The sequence below is a fragment of the Canis lupus genome, chromosome 6, assembly GCF_048164855.1.
Source record: "Canis lupus baileyi chromosome 6, mCanLup2.hap1, whole genome shotgun sequence".
Lineage (NCBI taxonomy): Eukaryota > Metazoa > Chordata > Mammalia > Carnivora > Canidae > Canis > Canis lupus.
Window position 1 is genome coordinate 23,051,607 of NC_132843.1, and position 20,911 is coordinate 23,072,517.

The 20,911-nt window shown below is 36.4% G+C and overlaps 1 protein-coding gene across 5 annotated transcripts in view; it reads right to left on the reverse strand.

Moving 5' to 3' along the window:
- Nucleotides 1-2,747: 2,747 nt before the first annotated feature.
- The window catches only part of DSC2 (desmocollin 2), a 32,997-nt gene continuing 14,833 nt past the window's right edge, over nt 2,748-20,911 (reverse strand). For 3 of the 5 annotated variants that reach the window (XM_072829123.1, XM_072829120.1, XM_072829124.1), the window contains exons 8-16: nt 18,083-18,217; nt 17,668-17,853; nt 15,693-15,949; nt 15,438-15,580; nt 10,218-10,448; nt 7,920-8,156; nt 7,249-7,373; nt 5,761-6,018; nt 2,748-4,965 (exon numbers count right to left, since the gene is read on the reverse strand). In XM_072829123.1, the coding sequence (XP_072685224.1) occupies nt 4,768-4,965; nt 5,761-6,018; nt 7,249-7,373; nt 7,920-8,156; nt 10,218-10,448; nt 15,438-15,580; nt 15,693-15,949; nt 17,668-17,853; nt 18,083-18,217 (1,770 nt within the window). In that variant the 3' untranslated portion in view covers nt 2,748-4,767. Of the gene's footprint in view, nt 4,966-5,051; nt 5,098-5,760; nt 6,019-7,248; nt 7,374-7,919; nt 8,157-10,217; nt 10,449-15,437; nt 15,581-15,692; nt 15,950-17,667; nt 17,854-18,082; nt 18,218-20,911 lie in introns of all 5 variants that reach the window. The other 2 variants (XM_072829122.1, XM_072829121.1) reach the window with 1 other exon arrangement.

Sequence of the window (20,911 nt, forward strand, 5' to 3'; positions counted from 1 at the left end):
TTCTGAGGTCAGGCAATTGTTGGAGGTAGGAAGGAATTAACTAACCTGAACCAGAATTTTCCACTCCCACCACCACAAGGGAGAAGCAGAAGGCATTCCAAAACCTCACCATTTCACTTTTTAAGTAGTGAATGTGAATGTTTGATGGTCTATGCATTCAATGTCCCAATGGTGAAAAAAGAATTCAATGCAGAATCTAATATACATCACATCTCAAATAGAAAATTTATGTCAAGGGACTATTAGATAGTTTGCTAGGAATCAAATAACTTAATTTGTAATCTTCCTCCTTTTTCCTTTGTGATGTGGGCAATACAATTTGACTCACCAGAATGTACCGATGGACCAGAGTTTGATGTGCATACAAATGGGAACACTTTTCCTTGTCTTCAATAAGCTTCCCATATGAAAAGAACACACACACACACACACACACACGCACATGCACTTACACATGCATATACACACATGACTATACACCTATAAGTGAAAATTTTGTAAAATTTTGTGTGTTTAGAGCAAATGTGCCCTAGACACATAAATGTCATGTAGCTAGAAGAGATGGTTTTTGAACTAAATCTTTTAAAAAGTCATATTTTTTCAAGAAGGAAGTGGATAATGAGTAGACACTGCAAAAGCAGGCCTTATTATGAGCAAGGCACAAAACAGAGTATGTGTGTGGGGGGCAAGGGAAGACTGGTATTTGAGTGTGATTTGCATTTCAAATTTATCCTCTAAAATCACAGAAGGCCCTATGCAGGGGAATGCCATGATCATATTTGTTCTTTGGCAACAGGTGAAAGGATGGAAGAGGGAAGAGTTTGGAGGTACAACCACTGTTGGAGCTGAGTGATGCTGAGGATCTGAGCAAGGATACTGTGGAAGAAACATATGAAGAGGAATGGAGGACAATAAAGGTAGGGTACTCATGCTCATGAACACTGGACTTGGGAGTAATGGAAACAACTTGACTCACTAGAATAGTAAAGTTCTTTTGCATCATCTGGAATTTTCTTTACTTGTATTGAGCACTTACCATGTGCCAAGTATCATGCGATGTGTTTTACAAGCATTGGACCATTCCATATTCACATCCACTCAAAACTACATTGTACCACGTCTTGCAGTAAAGTGTGTGGGTGGGAAGAGTAGCTAATTCATCTTGTACCTTGTCATACCAGCACAATCTGTGTTACAAAGGCCTCATATGGCTGTACTGGGAAGGCATTAAATGACCATATATAAATGAATGAATAAATAAACTTGTATTTAAAATTCTCAGAAAGTTCAGCAGTTGGGGCAACAAACAGAATGTGCTATGCAAACAAGATAAAAAAGGAATTGAGTTTTATGATGTCTGCATGGGGTCTTGGAGCTTCAATTATTCAAGGTAGTTATAAGTATGATGGCTGTAGACACACACAAAAAAAATATTGGATTTCCAGTACGTTGCTGCCTAAGGGGTTGACCAGGGCAAAGTCTGGTGTCAAGACTTCAATGTGGAACCCAAGAAAAGCTGGAGATGGAGACTAAAAGGGAGGCCTATACTCAAAGTCAGATTCTGCACAACACAATCAGGAACAAGATAAAAAAATATCTTTAAGATAGGGGATCCAAAAAATAAAGCAGAAAATGATTTCAGGGATAACCCAAATACAGACTAAATTGAACTAACAATACAGCTCTGTTGCCTTCCACCTGTTGAAGTAGCCCTTCCCATTTCTTAGGGGAAATCTCTCAAGGAGGCAAAATCTGATTACTAGAAATTTTATCTGTTTTTCATTTAAGTCTCAAGACCTATCACACTGATTTGTGGTCTATGGATAAGATGTAGCTTTCTGAATACCAAGAATGAGAGATCTAGAAACAATTATGAGCCATGAAGTTCCCAAAGGCCATCACATGTAAAATACAAGTCATGCTTCTGGGAAAGATGAATGGGAATATGATGGCAAAATGTCAGCTGTAAGGCACAATGCAACTTGAGACTGAAGCTATGATTATCCCAACTAAGGCATTTTCTTCTCTTATGATAATAATAGCAGCTAATGTATATTGAGTGCTCCTTCTGCACCAATTCTTTCCATGAATTAACTCTTTTAACTCTGACAACAAAACTATAAAATAGACTTCTACAATCCCTTCAAATATAGATCATATAGTAGAGGAAATTAGACTCAAAGTTAAGTGACTACTCAAATCCCACAATTAGTAAGGGTGGAGTTGGGATTCGCATCAAGGCACTCTCTGGAGTCTTTGTACTTTTAGGGTTACTATGGTGACTGCCAACTGCCTTAAATTCCCTGGCAAGCAACTGCTTGTCTCAGAGACAAGGAATCTCTCTAGCTAGAAGTGAAGCCCAGAAAGGGCATGACAGGAAGAGTCTTAAGAATATGTAAGTTTTATAGGGTTTTAGAATTAGTGCCCATTTTTAAGAAGTAGATGTTCTCCTTTCCATCCAATTTAAACTAAATAGTTTCATAGTATTTCAAATTAAGCAATCCTTCTCAGATGCTTCAGAAATCTTTGCAATATATGATCTGAACCACTGGATCTATAAGACCCTGTCATGAGGTAATCATAACGAAGAGACATATTCTCAAATTAACAGACATTCTAAAGTAAAGCAAAGCAACTTTCAATTACCCTATTTTAGTTGATTTTTGTTAATATGAATCAGGATGTACATGTGACATATTTTAATCATTTAGTATTATAGGAGTGCCTTTTAGGTGGACCACTCTATATGAATTTCATGCTTAAAAGCTATTTTTTATTCCAATGTCTTACAGTCACCCTAGGAAAGGAATTATATTACCATCCCCCATTTTATGATGAAATTTTGAAAAAAAACACACAGACACAGAGAAACTATGTAACCAATATCCCGTAGCATCACAACCTTTAGAATAGCAAAATTATATACATTTGGTGATAACAATGGACCAGTGATCTCTCCACATCAAACTCTAAAATTCTAAAAAATGTAGAACACGATTCTAAAGAACAGACTCATTTCTCAAAGTAAAACAAATGCAATCTTATAAGGTCATATCAGACACATGATTAACAAACTCACACTAATATTTTAAAACTACTTGATTTACTTTCTCATAACTAGTAATACACACATTGTGGACATGATTTATTTAAAACTTTGAGAAATAGTATTTTGACCGAACAATAATAAAACTATTAAAAAGATAAATTGATAATGGAAAATTACCCAATGTTAACCTTTAAAAATAATTGTTACAAGCCAAACTTGTGAATTTTAGATAGGCACATTATTAACAATTGTAACTATCAGAAATACATTTAAAATGTCCATGGAGTTAGTATACATAAAAAATTCATTAGCTGAAATCAGCTGTGAAACATGGTCTGAAATTTGGTTGGCTGTTAAGTTTAATTTTGTCTTATTGTTTCAAAATATAAATAGATTGGCCCATACTACATTTGTTAAAAACTGTAATCTTAAAATATGAAACAAAAAAACTCTGATAGATATGACTAGGCAGTTCATCTAAAAAGTTGTCAAATACTTATTCCTGGAGAACTTTCACAATCCCTGTACCTCAAAGCTTATTTCAAAACCATCATTATTTCTCATTTAAAAACTATACCCTTGCATTGAAGATATAAACTGTAAATATGCTATTATATACTAACCGCACATATGCTAATTTTAAATACCCTTTTGTTAACATAGAATATTGCATCTAATAAAAGCATGACTTATTTTTACATTTTCAATGGCAAAGTTAAAGTTCTTTTGTTGAGGAAATAATGAAGCAATGACCAAGATATCTGAAACAATAACGTCAACATTATAACATTACTCCGATAAACAGAGAATACTACACTTACATAAAACACAAACAGAATCACTCACTTTAGAAGAGAAGAGAGATGGCTTTTTAAAATACTAGACTCTCCAACCCAAGTAGAAATTTAAAAAATAAAGAGAAGAGAAAGATAGTGAGAGAGAGAGAGAGAGGAGTACACACACACACACACACACACATATATATATATAGAGAGAGAGATATCAAGGACCAAAACCATGCAGAAGTAAAAATACATTCTAGCAGTTTTTAAACTTAAATTTTGCTGACAAGAGAGGTTAAGAAAGAAACATAGACTCAGTGCAGGATTTTATATAGAATAAAACATAGAAACTAAACTCCACCAAAATGGAATTGTATTAATAGTTAATGCCTGCCTGGGACTCTCTCTTTGCATTAAAAAGAAAGGTAATGTTGTAAGAAGAAAACATTATCAAGAATGCAATATACATTTTATAATGTTTAGGAGAATGGCAGTTTTCAAGCACCACACGATTAACTAATTAGGTAAGTGAAAATAATATTAAAGCAAGTTCTTGACAATTTTGATTAGGTCATACTTTAAGTAGTGTATGACATACACTTGAATTCATTACATTTTATTGCACTATAAAGTGGTTATTATCATTAGACTCAAATGTAAACAATAATGCAGACTTCCTTAATTTTCCTATCTGTAGGTCTCCTTGGATGGAAGACACTAATAAATAACTTTGTAAAACTTGGGAAATTTGGATACATATTTATAGCATTATCTTGTAAACATGCATTTGGCTAAAGAGATCCCATCAAAATAAAGAGGGGAAAACCCAAAACATAACATCTTGTATTTTTTTTTTTTAAATCTGGCTGGTAATGAAAAAAGTGGTGGTTGGAAGGAGATAAAGTCACTGGATTTTGTAGATTTATCAGAATACACTCATCTCTTGATGCATGCTTCTGCTAGTGTCCTAAATTTGGGTTCCAAATGATCCAAAAATTCAAGCCCATCTTCTTCTTGTCGTTCACTGCAACAACCTATAGAACCAGCCACGGATCCTTTTCCTTCATAGTTATATGTAAGGACATAGTCTTGAGCATGCTTATGCTTGTCATCTTGATTACACAGTTGCACCTTCTGCCAGGGGAGAAACACAATATATTTTATTATTATTATTTTAAACACCAAAACTTACTAACATAAAAATAATTGCTTTGATTTACCTTTCATTGTTTAATTTTTAATCAGAGTGTGTCCTCTAATGGATTCCTACATATAAAAAATGCACATGATTGGTCTATATCATAAATCATCTCTAAATTCACTATACAGCATGCTTCTAAAAACTCACACGCGGCAACAAGTATACAAGGATTCATATTAAGTAATCATTAGTTTCCCTTTCAAAATCATGTCTAAAGTGAAATGCACCCATTAAACTGAACCCAAGTTGATATGAGCCCAATAGGCTTAGTGACCATAAGGCTTTAATTGCCTCGTACCACATTTCTGGTTTCTGTGATATGATTTGTCATGTGGGAAATAGTATTACAAAGTCATGGAAAAAAATAATTTAAGTATCATCCCACAGATAGCTTCTATATTTTAAAAAAAAAACATATAAACTGGGATAAAGATTCTTTTCAATTGTTCTTATACCAAATAAATATGACATTTCATGTCCAATACATAAATAAATAAATATCTAACACTATTTTGTAAGAATTAAACACCAAACAAAATAAGAGGAAAAATAAATACCCACTTAATATCTGAGCATTACTAAATTGAAATTAAGGAAAAACAATTTTCCAATTAATAGATTTAATATTTAATGGAAAATAAAGGTCAGGCCACTAAATTGTAGTAATTTAGAAAGTTGAAGAGAAATGAAAATAAATTTGTAGGACACTCAGGGAAACTCAAACTCACTTCACCAAGGCGGGGCTGAGTGAAATTATGCCATTCGGAGTAGGTGTATCTGCAGGTGTCCACCTCCACATGTCCTCCCCTACAGGAATCCAGGGTGTGATGATGCCCAGTCCCCCGGCATGATTCCAGGGTCTGATGTCCACCTTTCACCATTTCAATGCTCTCCTGCCCTCCATTTTTCACTCCTGATCCCATGGTGCCACACACTCCCTGAGCCGAACTGCCCACAGTATGGGTTGTGAAGCCATCCGTGGAACACTGAAATGAAAACAATTTGTGTACAAATTGTAAAACGAACAACAATAACATGCAGATAATGTCATACATTTTTGTGTTAGAAGGTAGGCTCTCTGAGAGCAAGAACTAAATCTTGCTCTCTTCACAATCCTGAGTCTCACCCAGGACTTGATGCAGTATCCAATGCATCTGCAAACTGCAGATATCAAGCGGTCTAAACCTTGAAACAAATCAGAAAGCTGAATATATATTCCTTCTTTAAATATTTCTTAGAATACTGTACATTGTTGTTTGTTAAATCCTTCCAAAATCTCAAGGCTCAAAATGAGGATTCCAGTATCAATGCCTCACATATATTTACCCTGTTTGTTTTAAATTCACTCCTTCACCTGACTAGAGCAGAAACAGAAATGATGACGAGTATTCTTATTCAGTGTCTAATCTCATTTCCCTTGACTAGAACAAAAATACAGGAAAAAGAGTTGCCATAAAAATCTTAGCTTCAGTATTAAACCCTTGTGATCTCAATAAATACAAATAAATCAGCAGGGAAAATAAGAACACCAACGTTCTGGTCACTAATTTTCTATGCTGTGCTTTTGTAGGAAAGTCTAAGGTGTTTTTTTCCAATACTTTATTAAATGTCAACACACTTTTGCTTTCTAAATCTTTCCTGTTCTTATTATTATGCCTTTTGTAAAAAATTTACATGTTCCTCATCCACGTAGTAGGCTAGAAATCAAAGTTGGAGCTCTGTAGTCATTTGCTAGCAATGCTGTTTCATATATTTGATCTCAGGCTTCTTTCTAACCATATTAGAACCAGGAAGACTCCATTAAAGTTCTTCCCACACTGATCAAAGCTTGTAGTCATTTTTATTGCTGCTGCCAGAAAAAAAAATAAAATAAAATAATTATGCTGATGACCTGTGAATAATTAAATGAAATATTTTTACAGCACAAACAGCAGTTTCAATATTTAAAAAAGACTGGATTTAAAGTTGAAATCATGAAACATTTTAAGTAGAAATAATAATGATGTGCTAAAGGATTTTTACTATTAAGGAACACTATATGACCACATTGAAAGGCCACACACCACCATGAGAATCAAGGTCATTTTATCTATTCCATAGGGCTGATGAAATTTTACATATTCTAAGTCACCTGATCAAAAGGACTTCTCTCAGAAAAGAATTGATTAAACCAAGTTTGTCCTTTGTATTTATTTTAAAAAGAACAAACTACTTACTATTTTGTCATCTCCTGGAGCTTCTGTATTTGACACAATGAGGTTCTGCTGGGCTAAATCATCAGGAAATACTTTGGGCTGTTTAGCTGCCCCAGTACCCCCACAGACTAAGGTAAATAGGATACCTGGAGGATGAAAGAAGTTATTTCAGTTTATCATAAAACAATGTGGAGTTGTAATTCAGGATGACTAATACAAAGATGATTTTCCAGAAAACATAAATACGATGGCTTGTGGAGAAGTAGCACACAACAGGAAAGTCTTCCCTAACCAGGTATCCCACGAAGACGTGCTAAATGCCGTATTTCTGCACTAAATTTTACGTCTATGTTGAGATAACACTAGAACAGTACTTTCAGTATATAAATTAAATGTGTTGTGTTGAAGCATCTGGGTGGCTCAGTCAGTTAAGCATCTGCCTTTAACTCAGGTCATGATCCTGGGTCCTGGGACCCAGCCCCACCTGCTTCTCTCTCTCCCTGGCCCTGCTCATGTTCCCTCTCTCTCTCACATAAACAAAATCTTTAAAAAAAAAACAAAAACAAATATGTTGTATTAAATAGAAATAGAACTATATACAAATGAACAGCTACAGATAGCAGTGCTGATTCTAAGAATGTGTCTCGAAAGTTATTTCAAAGGCTCTTATTTGAGTTGGTGAAGGAACTTACAAAAGAGCAACGCTATGCCCAACAATATTGCAAGGATGGCCCACTTTCCAAGTCTCACATCTCCGCCACCAGTCCTCGCATCTGTGCGAAGCGTGCAGTCATTTTCAGTAACACAGTCACATAAAAGTACTTTTAACGGAGTGATGAGTGACCGGCCATGTCTATCGGCAACTCTGACAGATATTCGATATGTTCCAAATGGAAGGTCCTTCTCATAGAAAAGACGAGCTGCCGTATCTGAAAGAAAATGAAACGGAGTGATAGAGAATGTCACTAATCCCTCCTAGTGGTAGGATATTCACCCTATTTCCCAACAAATGTATCTTCCTGATGGGAAGGCACAATTGCTACAGGATTGAGAAGATGAGTGGACTGGAAGTTCTAATCTAGAGCAACGGTAAACATACTACGTATATAAGTTTCTCTCTTCTCCCTCTTACATGAATGTCCTTTGGCTTTTATAGTAATATATCTTTCTGTCCATAAATAGACCTTCTATCATAAGTAATAGGCTTGTTAAGACATTGGTTTGGGGATGCCTGGATGGCTCAGTGGTTGAGCATCTGCCTTCGGCTCAGGACATGATCCCAGGGTCCTAGAGTCCTGGGATCAAGTCCCACATCAGGCTCCCTGCAGGGAGTCTTCTTCTCTCTCTGCCTATGTCTTTGCCTCCCTCTCTGTGTCTCTCATAAATAAATAAATAAAATCTTCAGAAAAAAAAAAAAGACTGGTCTTTACCACATCTTTGAAAATATTTGCCTTCAGTGCAATTTTCTTTTATACATGGCTCATCACAGGGTAATAGTCTGAAATTCTGGATGTTTCCCCTTACTTTGTTTTCATATATTGTGCCAAACAAACATAAAAAACAGTTGTGGCTTACTGTCAGCCTGATTCTGACAACTCAGAACATGGCTAACCTTGAACATACTGGCAGACATGAGTTGTCCTGCTGCTGTACCATCTCATCATTCTATAAGACCCTGGAACCAACTGTCTAGTTTTTAGTTTTGATGTATTTTTTTTGGTCAAGGATAGAAAATATCCAGGTCAATCTCTAATTCAGTCTTGGGTACAGATCTAAAGATATAATACTATTCTGAATATAAATGCTGCATGCCAATGCCTAAGAATAATCTCTCCTCACTTAACTGGCCTAGTGTGACAGTCCTATTTATTTTTAGGGTGTTTGAAGCTCTAAATATAAATTTGGGGGTTCGGGCAAAGAAATCAGTGAATAAGTCCATTTTAAAAGAAAGCATGGTTAAGTTGGTAAGTCTATGTGTAAAAAATAAGACTAACAAAACCAAAATTTAGGATGCATAATGTGTCATGGGCTGATGCATTAATTATCTTGTTTACTCCCCCAAATAATCTCATTTTACAGATGAGTAAATTAAGGCCCAAAGAGAATAAATAGCACGGTAATATTTATATCACTAATAAACAGTGGAGCCGGCATTTAACATAGCCTATCTTGACTTCAAAGCCTCTTTAGGATTCATTATTCGTAACTTGATGTTTCCCAGACTTTTGTGTTATTTCACAGATGAGTAGAACTTTAAAGTCACAAAGTTTTGACCAACATAATCTTACCAATGTTTTACTGTATGAAGTAGGAACAATAAATAAATAAATAAATAAATAAATAAATAAATAAATAACTTCTTTCAAATGATCTAAAAAGAAATGATGTTATGACTACCCAATCAGTAGAAAGCAGGAAATCTAAAAATAAAGTTAGTTCTTCTCAAGAAAGTTGATAACCTTACATACACACACACACACAAACACACACACACACAAACACACACATACCAGAATATTGTTAAAAATACTGAAAATGTTATCCATTCACAGAGCAGGATTTGGGACATGGGGCCGTAACTTGTCACCGTGGCTTCTATGCATCCTCGATTTTCTTCTCCCTTCCCGTTCTTCTTCCCCTGGCTTGCAACTTAGTTTTCTAATTTGTCTTAAGAGAAAATGGAGGAATATTCATCGGAAGCCTGGGGTTAAAATTCGCATTCAAGGACACTTTAAAGGCAAACCCCCTCAGTTTACAGCAGATCTGAAAGTTGTGAACGCTGGAGTGCTGGGGGACCAGGACTTCAGGGCCAGTGCGTAGGACAGTCAGGACATGTGGAAGACACTAAAGAGTTTACAGCTGATGGAGGGAGTGGTGCAGCTAAATGGATAGGGGGCCCCTCCATTTTTTCCTGTCACCATAGTTCCTCTCATGGTTAAAGTCAGAAGTACAGACTAAGAGCTAAGTTGGTATTAATGATATTTACATACCGTTAATTTTTGTTAATCTCCATGTTCTTTCTATGTCTGAATCAGGAATATTCTCCAATCTGAAGTCAAAGGGTGGGCCATTGATAGGCTCATCAGGGTCTATAGCAACAATGTCCGCAGATGGTGACAAGACGGTTTTGCAGATTACCACTGTGTGTTTTGGTATTGATGGGCCATTATCGTTCACATCTTGAAGTATGATTCCCAGTGTCCCAGTACATGATCTCCCATCTGAAAAATTGGACATAATAATATAATTATTTTTAATGTTCTGAGTTTTCACTGGGAAGTTATACATTGAAAAAATAGTTTTAAAAATGAATGTGGCACTTGTAACCTAGAAATGGCAGTGACAAAGACAGTCACAGGCTACTCCCTTAAGGAATGTTTAAAAAAAAATGATCACTTTCAATAGGTTGTGCTGTTTGACATAACTGCTATTAGATTTGTCCTTCATGAAGAGTCCTAACTCTGGGAAACAAACTAGGGGTGGTGGAAGGGGAGGAGGGTGGGGGGTGGCGGTGAATGGGTGACGGGCACTGAGGGGGGCACTTGACGGGATGAGCACTGGGTGTTATTCTGTATGTTGGCAAATTGAACACCAATAAAAAATAAATTTATTATTAAAAAAGATTTGTCCTTCATTCACTAAATAGTTGCAACAGACATGGAAACTTTTATGGAGGTTGATTTTTGACTGATTTTTGAAAGGAGAAAATGTGAACAAGGGCACTTCTGGTACTTTAAAAGCACAGAGAAATCTGAGGAGGTGGAAAATCCCAAGGTACATATCCATGTTCTAGACATAATGAAGGGGAAGGCAGAGTGGTTAGAACTGACATGGCAGAGAAGAGCCAAGAGTCCCTGAACACCAACCTAGGAACCTGGAATTTCATATGCATATAGAAAGTGCATAAGGCTTTGGAGCAGGGGAACTGAAAGGTAGAAGATACGGATATGGAAGATGAGAACAAAATAGTACACAGAAACATCTGAAGGGGAGCCCCTGGGTGGCTCCGTGGTGAGCATCTGCCTTTGGCTCAGGTCGTGATCCTAGAGTCCTGGGATCGGAGCCTGCTTCTCCCCTTGCCTGTGTCTCTGCCTCTCTGTGTGTCTCTCATGAATAAATAAATAAATAAAATCTTTTAAAAAAAGAAGAAATGTTTGAAGGGTGAAAAGACTCCAGAAGTGGAAAATCACTTGTAAACCAAACTAACCACAATGGCTGTAGCCTAAGGAGAGCATCTGTCTATATATTTAATAAGAATTTACTGAATAACTACTTTGTACTGGGCACCATACTGGAAAATCTAGGGGATTCAAAGATGAATCAGACATGGGTCCAGGCCATAAATCACTCACACAGTGGTGAAGTCTGAAGCTGAACACAAATCCTGGACTTTTGTCTCTAAATTGCTGCTTCTTTTTGCTTAATCAGGATGCCTTGAGACATCAAGGATGGACAAGAGGATAAATGGACTTGCTGCTGCTGGCTGGGGCTGTGTCTTATGTGAAGCTGCCAGCCTAGGAAAACGGAAACCCCAGGCGCAGCCCTGCAGTCACAACCTCAACCAAGACAACAGGATCTGTGATACTCATAGTGTCACTGATGGACAGGAGAACTGGTTCTGAAATGTGGGCCACAGAAAAGGACAAGGTGGAGGCAGCAATAAGACTGCATGACGTTGGGCAGCCCGGGAGACTCAGCGGTTTAGCACCGCCTTCAGCCTGATCCTGAAGACCCAGGATGGAGTTCCATGTCAGGCTCCCTGCATGGAGCCTGCTTCTCCCTCTGCCTGTGTCTCTGCCTCTCTCTCTGTGTCTCTCATGAATAAATAAATAAAATCTTAAAAAAAAAAAAAAAAGACTGCATGGGATGAAGTGAGAGAGAGGAATGAATAAAACCAGAAAGCAAACCGAACGCCTCCTAGGGAACAGAAGCCTGCAGATGGAAATTCCAGAATGAGCAAGATCAATGTTAAAAGGAAAACCAACAAAACCACCCTCAGAAGATGAATTCTCTCTCTGCAAGACATTTCTGAAACCTGTATATTTAGTATCTCCAAAGACATAACAAAATGGTACCTGTGTAGACAACAATGAAATTATAGCTTAAATTCCAGTAACAGTAAGACAGCAGCATTCCTCTAATAGGGACTCTAGAAGAAGAGGATAAATAGAATGGCAGGGAAGCACTCTTCAAAGAGATAATTGCTGAGAATATCCCAGAATTAAAGAGAAGCATGGATTTTTTTTAATATATTCTGACTGCAGTGCTACCTACACACAAATAAACTCACATCATAAAGATTGTATTAAAACTATAGAAGACAACCTAGAGAGCCAAAAAAGGTGCCTAGACATATCACCTACAAATGGGCAATCACAAGATTGGCAGTAGAATAAACCCCAGTGGCAGGAGATACCAGGAGATAATGGAGGACAACCTGAGCAGTGCTGAGGGGAAAAAAAAAAAAAAAAAAACTTAAAGCTTTACATCAAGTCAAATGCTCAAATCAGGCATGAGAATGATGTTACAATATTTTCCAGAATAAGATGCTTAGGGTTTATCACCCACACCACACCATCTGAAGAACTTAGTAAAAGACGTAGACCAGCAAAAAGAAAAGGGAACTAGAAGAAATGAGATGTAAGAAAAATACAACCATCTCAACCATTTAAAAGAAGAGAGATGAGCAGGGGGATGTGTATTTTCTCCAGCTGGCATACTTTTCATAGGGCAAAACAATTTCACCTCTCAAAATCTCTTGTTCTCAGACTACACGCTGTTTTCTTGATCTCTCTGAAAACCGGGGCTGTGGAACATCCTGAACATACATCTCTTCCCATTGGAATCCACCCACAGAGTTGAAAGCACATGGCTCACTGACTGAATCCGGTTAATTGCATTGTCTTTAAAAACTGACCTCCACGATGTCTGCTCTTCTACCGTTGTGCTAAATGCCTGAACTTCCCTTCCATTAAACGTTTAGAGTCGTGCAATACACTCTATTTTTTTTTTGGCACGTTGTGATTAGTATTGGTGTACAATATTTAAACCAAAGCTCTTAGGCATCAAATTCAGTTTCACGGCTCTGTTTCTCATGTTAGTTAAATAAATCACACTCTTATTCACTGGAGTGTATGCATGCCATGCTCACTCTCTAATATTAATGCGATTCTATGTGAGTAATTACTAATTCTGAATATGAAGTCATGGAGAATGAACTACACATGGTTTCATGATTTTTTGTGGCTGGTACACTCCTACTCAATGTTTCAAATATTTTGAAAGCACACTCCTCCTCTCCAAAGCAGGAATAACACAACAACACAGACACCTAAAACTGAGTTATATAGAAGAGATATCTGAGTGACACTGCCAAGAGAATTTAATTTGAGAAGATACTGAAAAGAAGAGAGAAACTGAACCCAAAGCTGAAGAAATCGCTCTGCTCAGGTGAGTGGAAAGTACTACCAGAAAGCACAGGGGGGATCCCTGGGTGGCGCAGTGGTTTAGCACCTGCCTTTGGCCCAGGGCGCGATCCTGGAGACCCAGGATCGAATCCCACGTCGGGCTCCCGGTGCATGGAGCCTGCTTCTCCCTCTGCCTATGTCTCTGCCTCTCTCTCTCTCTCTCTGTGACTATCATAAATAAGTAAAAATTTAAAAAAAAAAAAAAAAGAAAGAAAGCACAGGGACGAGAGAGGAAAGCGTGGAAACCTGTACACACACAAACCTTGCAAAAGGGTTTTAGAAAGAGGAAGCAAGTGCTGCAGAAAAGCAGGAGGATGGAGAGTGAGAATAGGCCCGAATTCAGTGCTCACAAGACAGCATCTTTCATTAAGAGCAGTAGGGAGGGTCCAAATGAAATTAGCCAGTGTAGATTTTAGAAAAGATAAAAACAAGGTCCCATGACATATTTATTACATTCTACAATGATGATTAGCTCATCTAAACTCCATACAAATATTTGATCTCTCAAGTATTTTATTTCCTCTGCAACAAAGGAAAATGTAGAATAAAATTATATCCCAAATCTCTAATTCCAGACAGTAATTTTATCTGACCTACCAACAAGCTATTTGTCATGTGCTGTTAAAAACATAAGAAGATGGGATCCCTGGGTGGCTCAGCAGTTTGGCGCCTGCCTTTGGCCCAGGGCGCGATCCTGGCGTCCCGGGATTGAGTCCTACATCAGGCTCCCGGCATGAAGCCTGCTTCTCCCTCCTCCTGTGTCTCTGCCTCTCTCTCTCTCTCTCTCTCTCTATGTCTATCATAAATAAATAAATCTTAGAAAAAAAATGTAACAAGAACAGATTTGATTTTCATCTGCCTTTGACCAAAAAGCATGTCCTGACAAAGGGATAAAGGAAGCTGAGGCCTTAAGGGACAGTCTTTAATGAATCAAAGTTGAATTAATAATAATCACACCCTTACCAATTCAGTCAATGGATATAAACCATTTCTCACTTTAGAGAGCACTGAAATACCTAAAACATCTTCCAAAATCACTTCTAGACTCTAATGTTGTAAGCTATAGTGTAATAACTGATGTTTACTGTAGTCAACATATTTAGTTTATGGATGCACAAAGGCCAAATGTAACTCATACACTAAATGGATCTCATAACCACTGTGTTCACATTTCTCTCCATTTTGTAGCACTCATAGAACATTTTACACTTTATATGGTTTTATGGATTCACAGTGTTTAATTTTATAAGGTACTGTTAATCATGACTATGATTATTTTTATATAATGTTCTTAATCAGAATTCTAACCTCCACGTACACTGATAGTTCCCTGTAAAAAGACAAAAACAGTTTTCTAGGAATGCGCTATGGGGCAATAAGTATGTGCTCCCTGCAACGAACTTTCCTGCCAAAGTGAGTATTTTAAAAGATACGACTAGATAAATTGAAGCTAATTTTACTAGAGTAACTTTCTCACTTTTCAATGATTGTTTACTTTTAATAAATTATGGTTTCCAGTATTTCTATTACTAAATTTTATAATTACATAAAACTGAGCGTGTTATTAGGAAACATCCATGTGTTAATAAACTACATCAAACCTTTCAATTGCTCCATGTCTTCCAGGGAGAAATATATTTCGAGAATACATGGAGCTGACTTAAAATCAATGTGGTTGGCTTAAGAACTGAGGATGAAAGTAGGGGGAAACTGATGTAGCTGGCTTAGAAACAAAGTTCTTACCTTTGTCTGATGCAAGAATTGTAATATTATATATACCACCTCTGATCATCTCTGCCTCTCGATCCAGGTTTCTGAAAATTGTAATGGATCCTGTGTTTTCATTTATTCTGACCCACTCTTTTGGATCACTTAATTTCTTGTACCTGTTAATAACGAAGTAAAATAACAACTGTATCATAGGCCCAATTATAATTTTGGCAGCAAATTATGAATTTTAAAAACATGGTAAATTTGGAGTTAACTAAAACAGGATACCTTATGCCACTGCTACTTCTTGTTTCGGGGTCATACGCTTTGTATCCTTGAATCTCTGTCCCCACTGGCACATTTTCTTTAGTTTGAATGGTTTGTACTCGAGGGCTACACTCAGGGCCCTCATCTTGATTTTTTACATTAACAGTAACTGTTGCTGTGCTCATGGTAGATCGTAAGCTACCCTCTTTCGAGTATGGAGCTTCATTAACTACAACAATCTGTAGGTCCACCTGTTTTCTTTCTTCATAATTCAGGGGCTACAAGAAAAAAAAATTGTGTGGAAAATGAGCTCAAGACAGCTAATATTTGGCAATGCTAACTGGCATGCATAACTAATCTTGAGAATAGTCAGGAGAATATTAAATATATACCCAGAAACGCGGAGGTGATTGAAGGAGGGGAATCCAACTGATTCAGGATTTGGGTGGAACCAGAAAAACCAAACCAAACCAAACCAAACCAAAACTGTTCCTCAACTGCCAGTTATGTCAGAGGTCCTGATAATGAATTAAAAAACTATTTAATAAAAAGGTGTTTCAAGGTTAACCCTTGAGAGATAACTTCACACACTACATACCCTAACCAAAAGTTATTTACTATACATTCATTTTGGGACAGCTTATCCTATCCTTCTGAAATGAATAAAATTATTTGTACCTGGTTTGGAGTAGAAAATGTAGGCCAAATTTTATCAAATGTTTTTCAGAGAGAAAAAATAGAAAGCTTATGGACATTACACTCTCCTTTTTCAGCTCTTCCATCTCAGTTACTTTTCAAAGAACTGGCAGTACCAAATTTAATGGAAGGTTTTTATTTTATCTTGCCTGATATGTAGTTGTAATGAGAATAGGTAAAAGGCATTTCCTGCAAGACAGAAATCCTGTGAGGTCTTGGACTTCACAGAGATAAAATTGTTTCTTAGGATATGAAGGGTTAGGGCAGGAGTTAGGTGAGGAAAGAGATAGGATTCAAAGGATATTTCTTTGCTGTTCTGAAACAGAGAAATGAACCCACAAACTGCAGTTAATTTTCATCATTACAATTTCTTACAAGAAAAAGAATTTGTCATTTTTAGTTCATGTTCTTTGTGAATAGGTACAAAAGGGAAACTGCATGAACCCAGGATAGAATCATGTTCTAGTTAAAGATTTATTTTATTTTTATTTATTAATGATAGTCACAGAGAGAGAGAGAGAGAGAGGCAGAGACACAGGCAGAGGGAGAAGCAGGCTCCATGCACCAGGAGCCCGATGTGGGACTCGATCCCGGGTCTCCAGGATCGCGCCCTGGGCCAAAGGCAGGCACCAAACCACTGCACCACCCAGGGATCCCTAGTTAAAGATTTAGCAGAAATAAGACTATGACTGTGTCCAAAGCAAAAGGAGCTCAGGTGGCTTTAGGGGCTAACTGGCTCCTAAATTAGCAATGGGATCTTCTGAGATGTTGCAGAATAGTATTAGAAGGAGGTTTTACAAATATTTGCAACTTTGAATGGTTGAGGATTCCCATTCTCAACCCAGAAGCTAAGGCTGTAATGTATGCTAGGTATAGATGAACAGATCTACAAATGTTGCCCCTCTGGGTCTCACCAGGAATAACTCACCATTTGGGAAATTCAATAAATAAGTGGAGGCACCCTGACCCAGCTACAGAAAGAATGGGCTGCAGAAATTTGGCACTGTCCCATGGGCATCAAAGCTATGCCCATTTTTTAATTAAGAGATGTTGGTTTCAAAGTGGATACTATTGGACACACATACATAATATTATCTTAAATATCATTAGTTTATAAAAGGTTCTCCAATTTGAATATACTCATCTCAATATAGATATGGAGAACATAGCATTTATATTTACCTGTATATCTATTTTATTTCTCTATTTACCAGAATTCCCTTTTTTTTTTATTAAGCTCTATTATGCTTATCTATGAGATTATAAGATACAAAGAACTAATTTACTAATTTATTCTTACCTTAACCACACACAGAATTCCTTCATTGGTTTTCGGGTCTGTTACTATTTTAAAATTCTCATTTTCATTACCCTTTAAAATGGTATAATTAGCTCTCCAATTCGCAGTATTCATTAAATCCTTATCCTCAACAGTAACACGGAGGATTTCGACATCAACAGTATTTTCTTCCACTGATGTCACATACTGAAATAATAAAAACAACAAAAGAGCCTTAATTAGTAACTATTACAAATAGAACACTCTAGGAAACAAACTCAGTCTTTCTAATTTCCAAGGCCTATGTTTACATGATTGTAACTGTCACGTGGTTGGGGATACTGCATTTGAAATCATGGGATGTGGATGGAGTTATGAATATTTAACAATTAACACTGGGTCATACATTTTTCTTTTATTACTGTCATGTACTTACAGAAGTACGGGTAAATGTTGGCAAGTTGTCATTTACATCATCAATATTAATGATGCAAATTGAAGTTGTCTGCAAACCGAAATATTGACCATCCATATCTTGTACTTTTATTTTCAACTGGTATTTATCAATTAGCTGAAAAGAGAGAATTTCATTACTGAGTGAAAGCAACATTATAAATGAAATCTTAATTTACACTCTGTAATTTTTCTTGCATTAAAAATGTAAGAAGTACACCATTAAATTTCATAGTTTTCAGGTACTGGCAAAAGAATAATTTCCTCACACTAGTCATTTTCTATTAATTTATGAAAATAGATTAGTTTTTCAAATTTAAAGTGCTACTCTATATAGAATATAGAAAAATTGGTTTTGGTTTTACTCTTTCTGGTGAGTAAATGAGCACATTTTAAAGTGCCTAGCAGTTAACCAAAATCTTTATTTCCTATCCAAAATACATTCTCATGTTGAAAACTACATAGCAGTGACTCTCATACCAGTCTTTTAATAATGAGGTAAAATACTCTCTCATAAAAAGGGCAGATTTTAAGTATTTACATTTATAGAAAGATGAACTGTAATTTCTTTTCTCTCTATGGAAAACGTAATCTGGTTCTTAGGGTTTTATATTCATCAGGAATTGTGGAAGTCTCATTGCTAATGAAAAAAAAAATAGTTTCTCCTCATAATGGTTTCATTTATCCTAAGTAAGGCATGAAAGGATTAAAAGCAACTCTAATAATAAAGCCCTCTGGACGAATTTAGAAGCTTTGGGTTCTTTTCCTAACTCTAAAAATAACAAATGTAATCTTTCTGGCAGTTGGAAAAGTCTTTTTAAGCTAGATTTTCTCTTCTATAAAATGATGATGCTAATACCTTTCCCATATAATTCATCTCTTTTCAAAGGACAAAATAATATGTAAAAAACCATCCTACCCTTCTACCAAGAACGTTTACCTTTCTCTTAATTTCATCACTTCTTAAACTTTCTTATCCCTTATGTCTTACCTAAAATAAAACTAAAATTTCTCTATGTCTATGCTTTTGACACATAATTTTCCTGATTTACTCTTCTCTCATAATCACATCTGCAGAGTTGAAAAATACTGGCCTCATTTAAAAACTCATGCTAGTATACTTTAGGAGAAAATACATATTTTTTTTAATTAAGATTTACTCAAAATAATCAACTGGCTGATAAAAAAGCGAAAGAAATGAAGTGTGGGACATAAATATTCACTTGCAAGATCTTCAGATGGAAGAAAAATTGTGACACTTAAAGCGCTTAAGGGATTGAAGTGAAGAGATGAAAGCTGGAATCCTGGCATCAGTATGTGTCTCCAGAGCACTCTTAAGTAAAAACACCGCAAGATTCCTTCATTAGTCCAATGTTTTCAACTGACTTATTAGAAAGGGATATTCAAGACTTGATAATAAAAGAGGACTTGGTCTATATTCTGCTTTTCCTAAGCACATAAATTCTATGAAGAATCTGTATAGTTCCTGGAGCTACAATACAGAGCAATTCATTCATTCATTTATTCTGTAAATGATACTATATTCGTCACTGGCACATACAGTAAAAATAAATGAATTTATAAATAAAATACAATTACAATAAAATAAAATAAAATTTACTTAGAAATGTCCTTGTAGATGCAGTGAAAAATTATAATTTTATTAAATTTTATTAAATTTCAACCCATTAGTCTAGGGAAGAAATGGGAGGTATGAATAAAGCAGTTCTGCTACATAACATAGCATGATGTTCTTCTCAAGGGAAGTACTTGTGTGGTTATTTATGAGCTGAACTAGCCATTGTTTTGGGGTTCTTATTCCATAAAATACCACTTTTACATAAAAGACATCTATCATTATTCAGACTAGTATATTTGGAAGACATTTTTTTAAGATTTTATTTATTCATGAGAGACACATACACAGAGAGAGGCAGAGACATAGGCAGAGAGAGAGAAGCAGGCTCCATGCAGGGAGCCCAATGTGGGACTCGATCCCAGGGCTCCAGGATCACGCCCTGGGCCAAAGGCAGGCACTCAACTGCTGAGCCACCCAGGCTGCCCTGGAAGACATTCTGTTACACATAAAGTGAATCTGTCACTTCAAGGAAAAAAACTATTTGTTCCCAATTATAAATTGGAGTTTCAAACAAAAATGAGACTTCTTGAAAATTTTTATCAGCCATTGTAGTATCAATAGAGGTGACAAGGTGACTTTTTTCCTATATTGCTTAATGGAATGTGTCAATATATGGAAGATCTACATAACTCAGTGAAACTATTTTACAAATGGTCAACACATGATGTTACAAAATCATACATGGGTAAATTGTCGACTCAGAGTACAAGATAGACCCATGGATTTTAATGTAACAAATTATGAAAGCTCATTGACAACAGGCTTCAGAATGCCCACTGCAAAAGACACATTTATGAAACTAGCATTTACAAAACAAAACTTGTCAAGTTTTGGTGTAGTATCAAAAGAGTAGCCACAATGATGTGAAATTACTATTAAAATACTCCTCTTTTGGGGTGCCTGGGTGGCCCAATGGTTGAGTGCCTGCCTTTGGCTCAGATCATGATCCCAGAGTCCTGGGATTGAGTCCTGAATCAGGCTCCCTGCAGGGAGCCTGCTTCTCCCTCTGCCTCTGCCTCTCTATGTCTCTTATGAATAACAAAAAAATACTCCTTTCTTTTCTAACTTCGTATCACGTTGGGTTTTCTTTATATATTTTAGCTAAAGCTACATATTATAACAAACTGAATACAGAAAGAGATAAGAGAATCCACCAGTCTTATATTAAGTCAG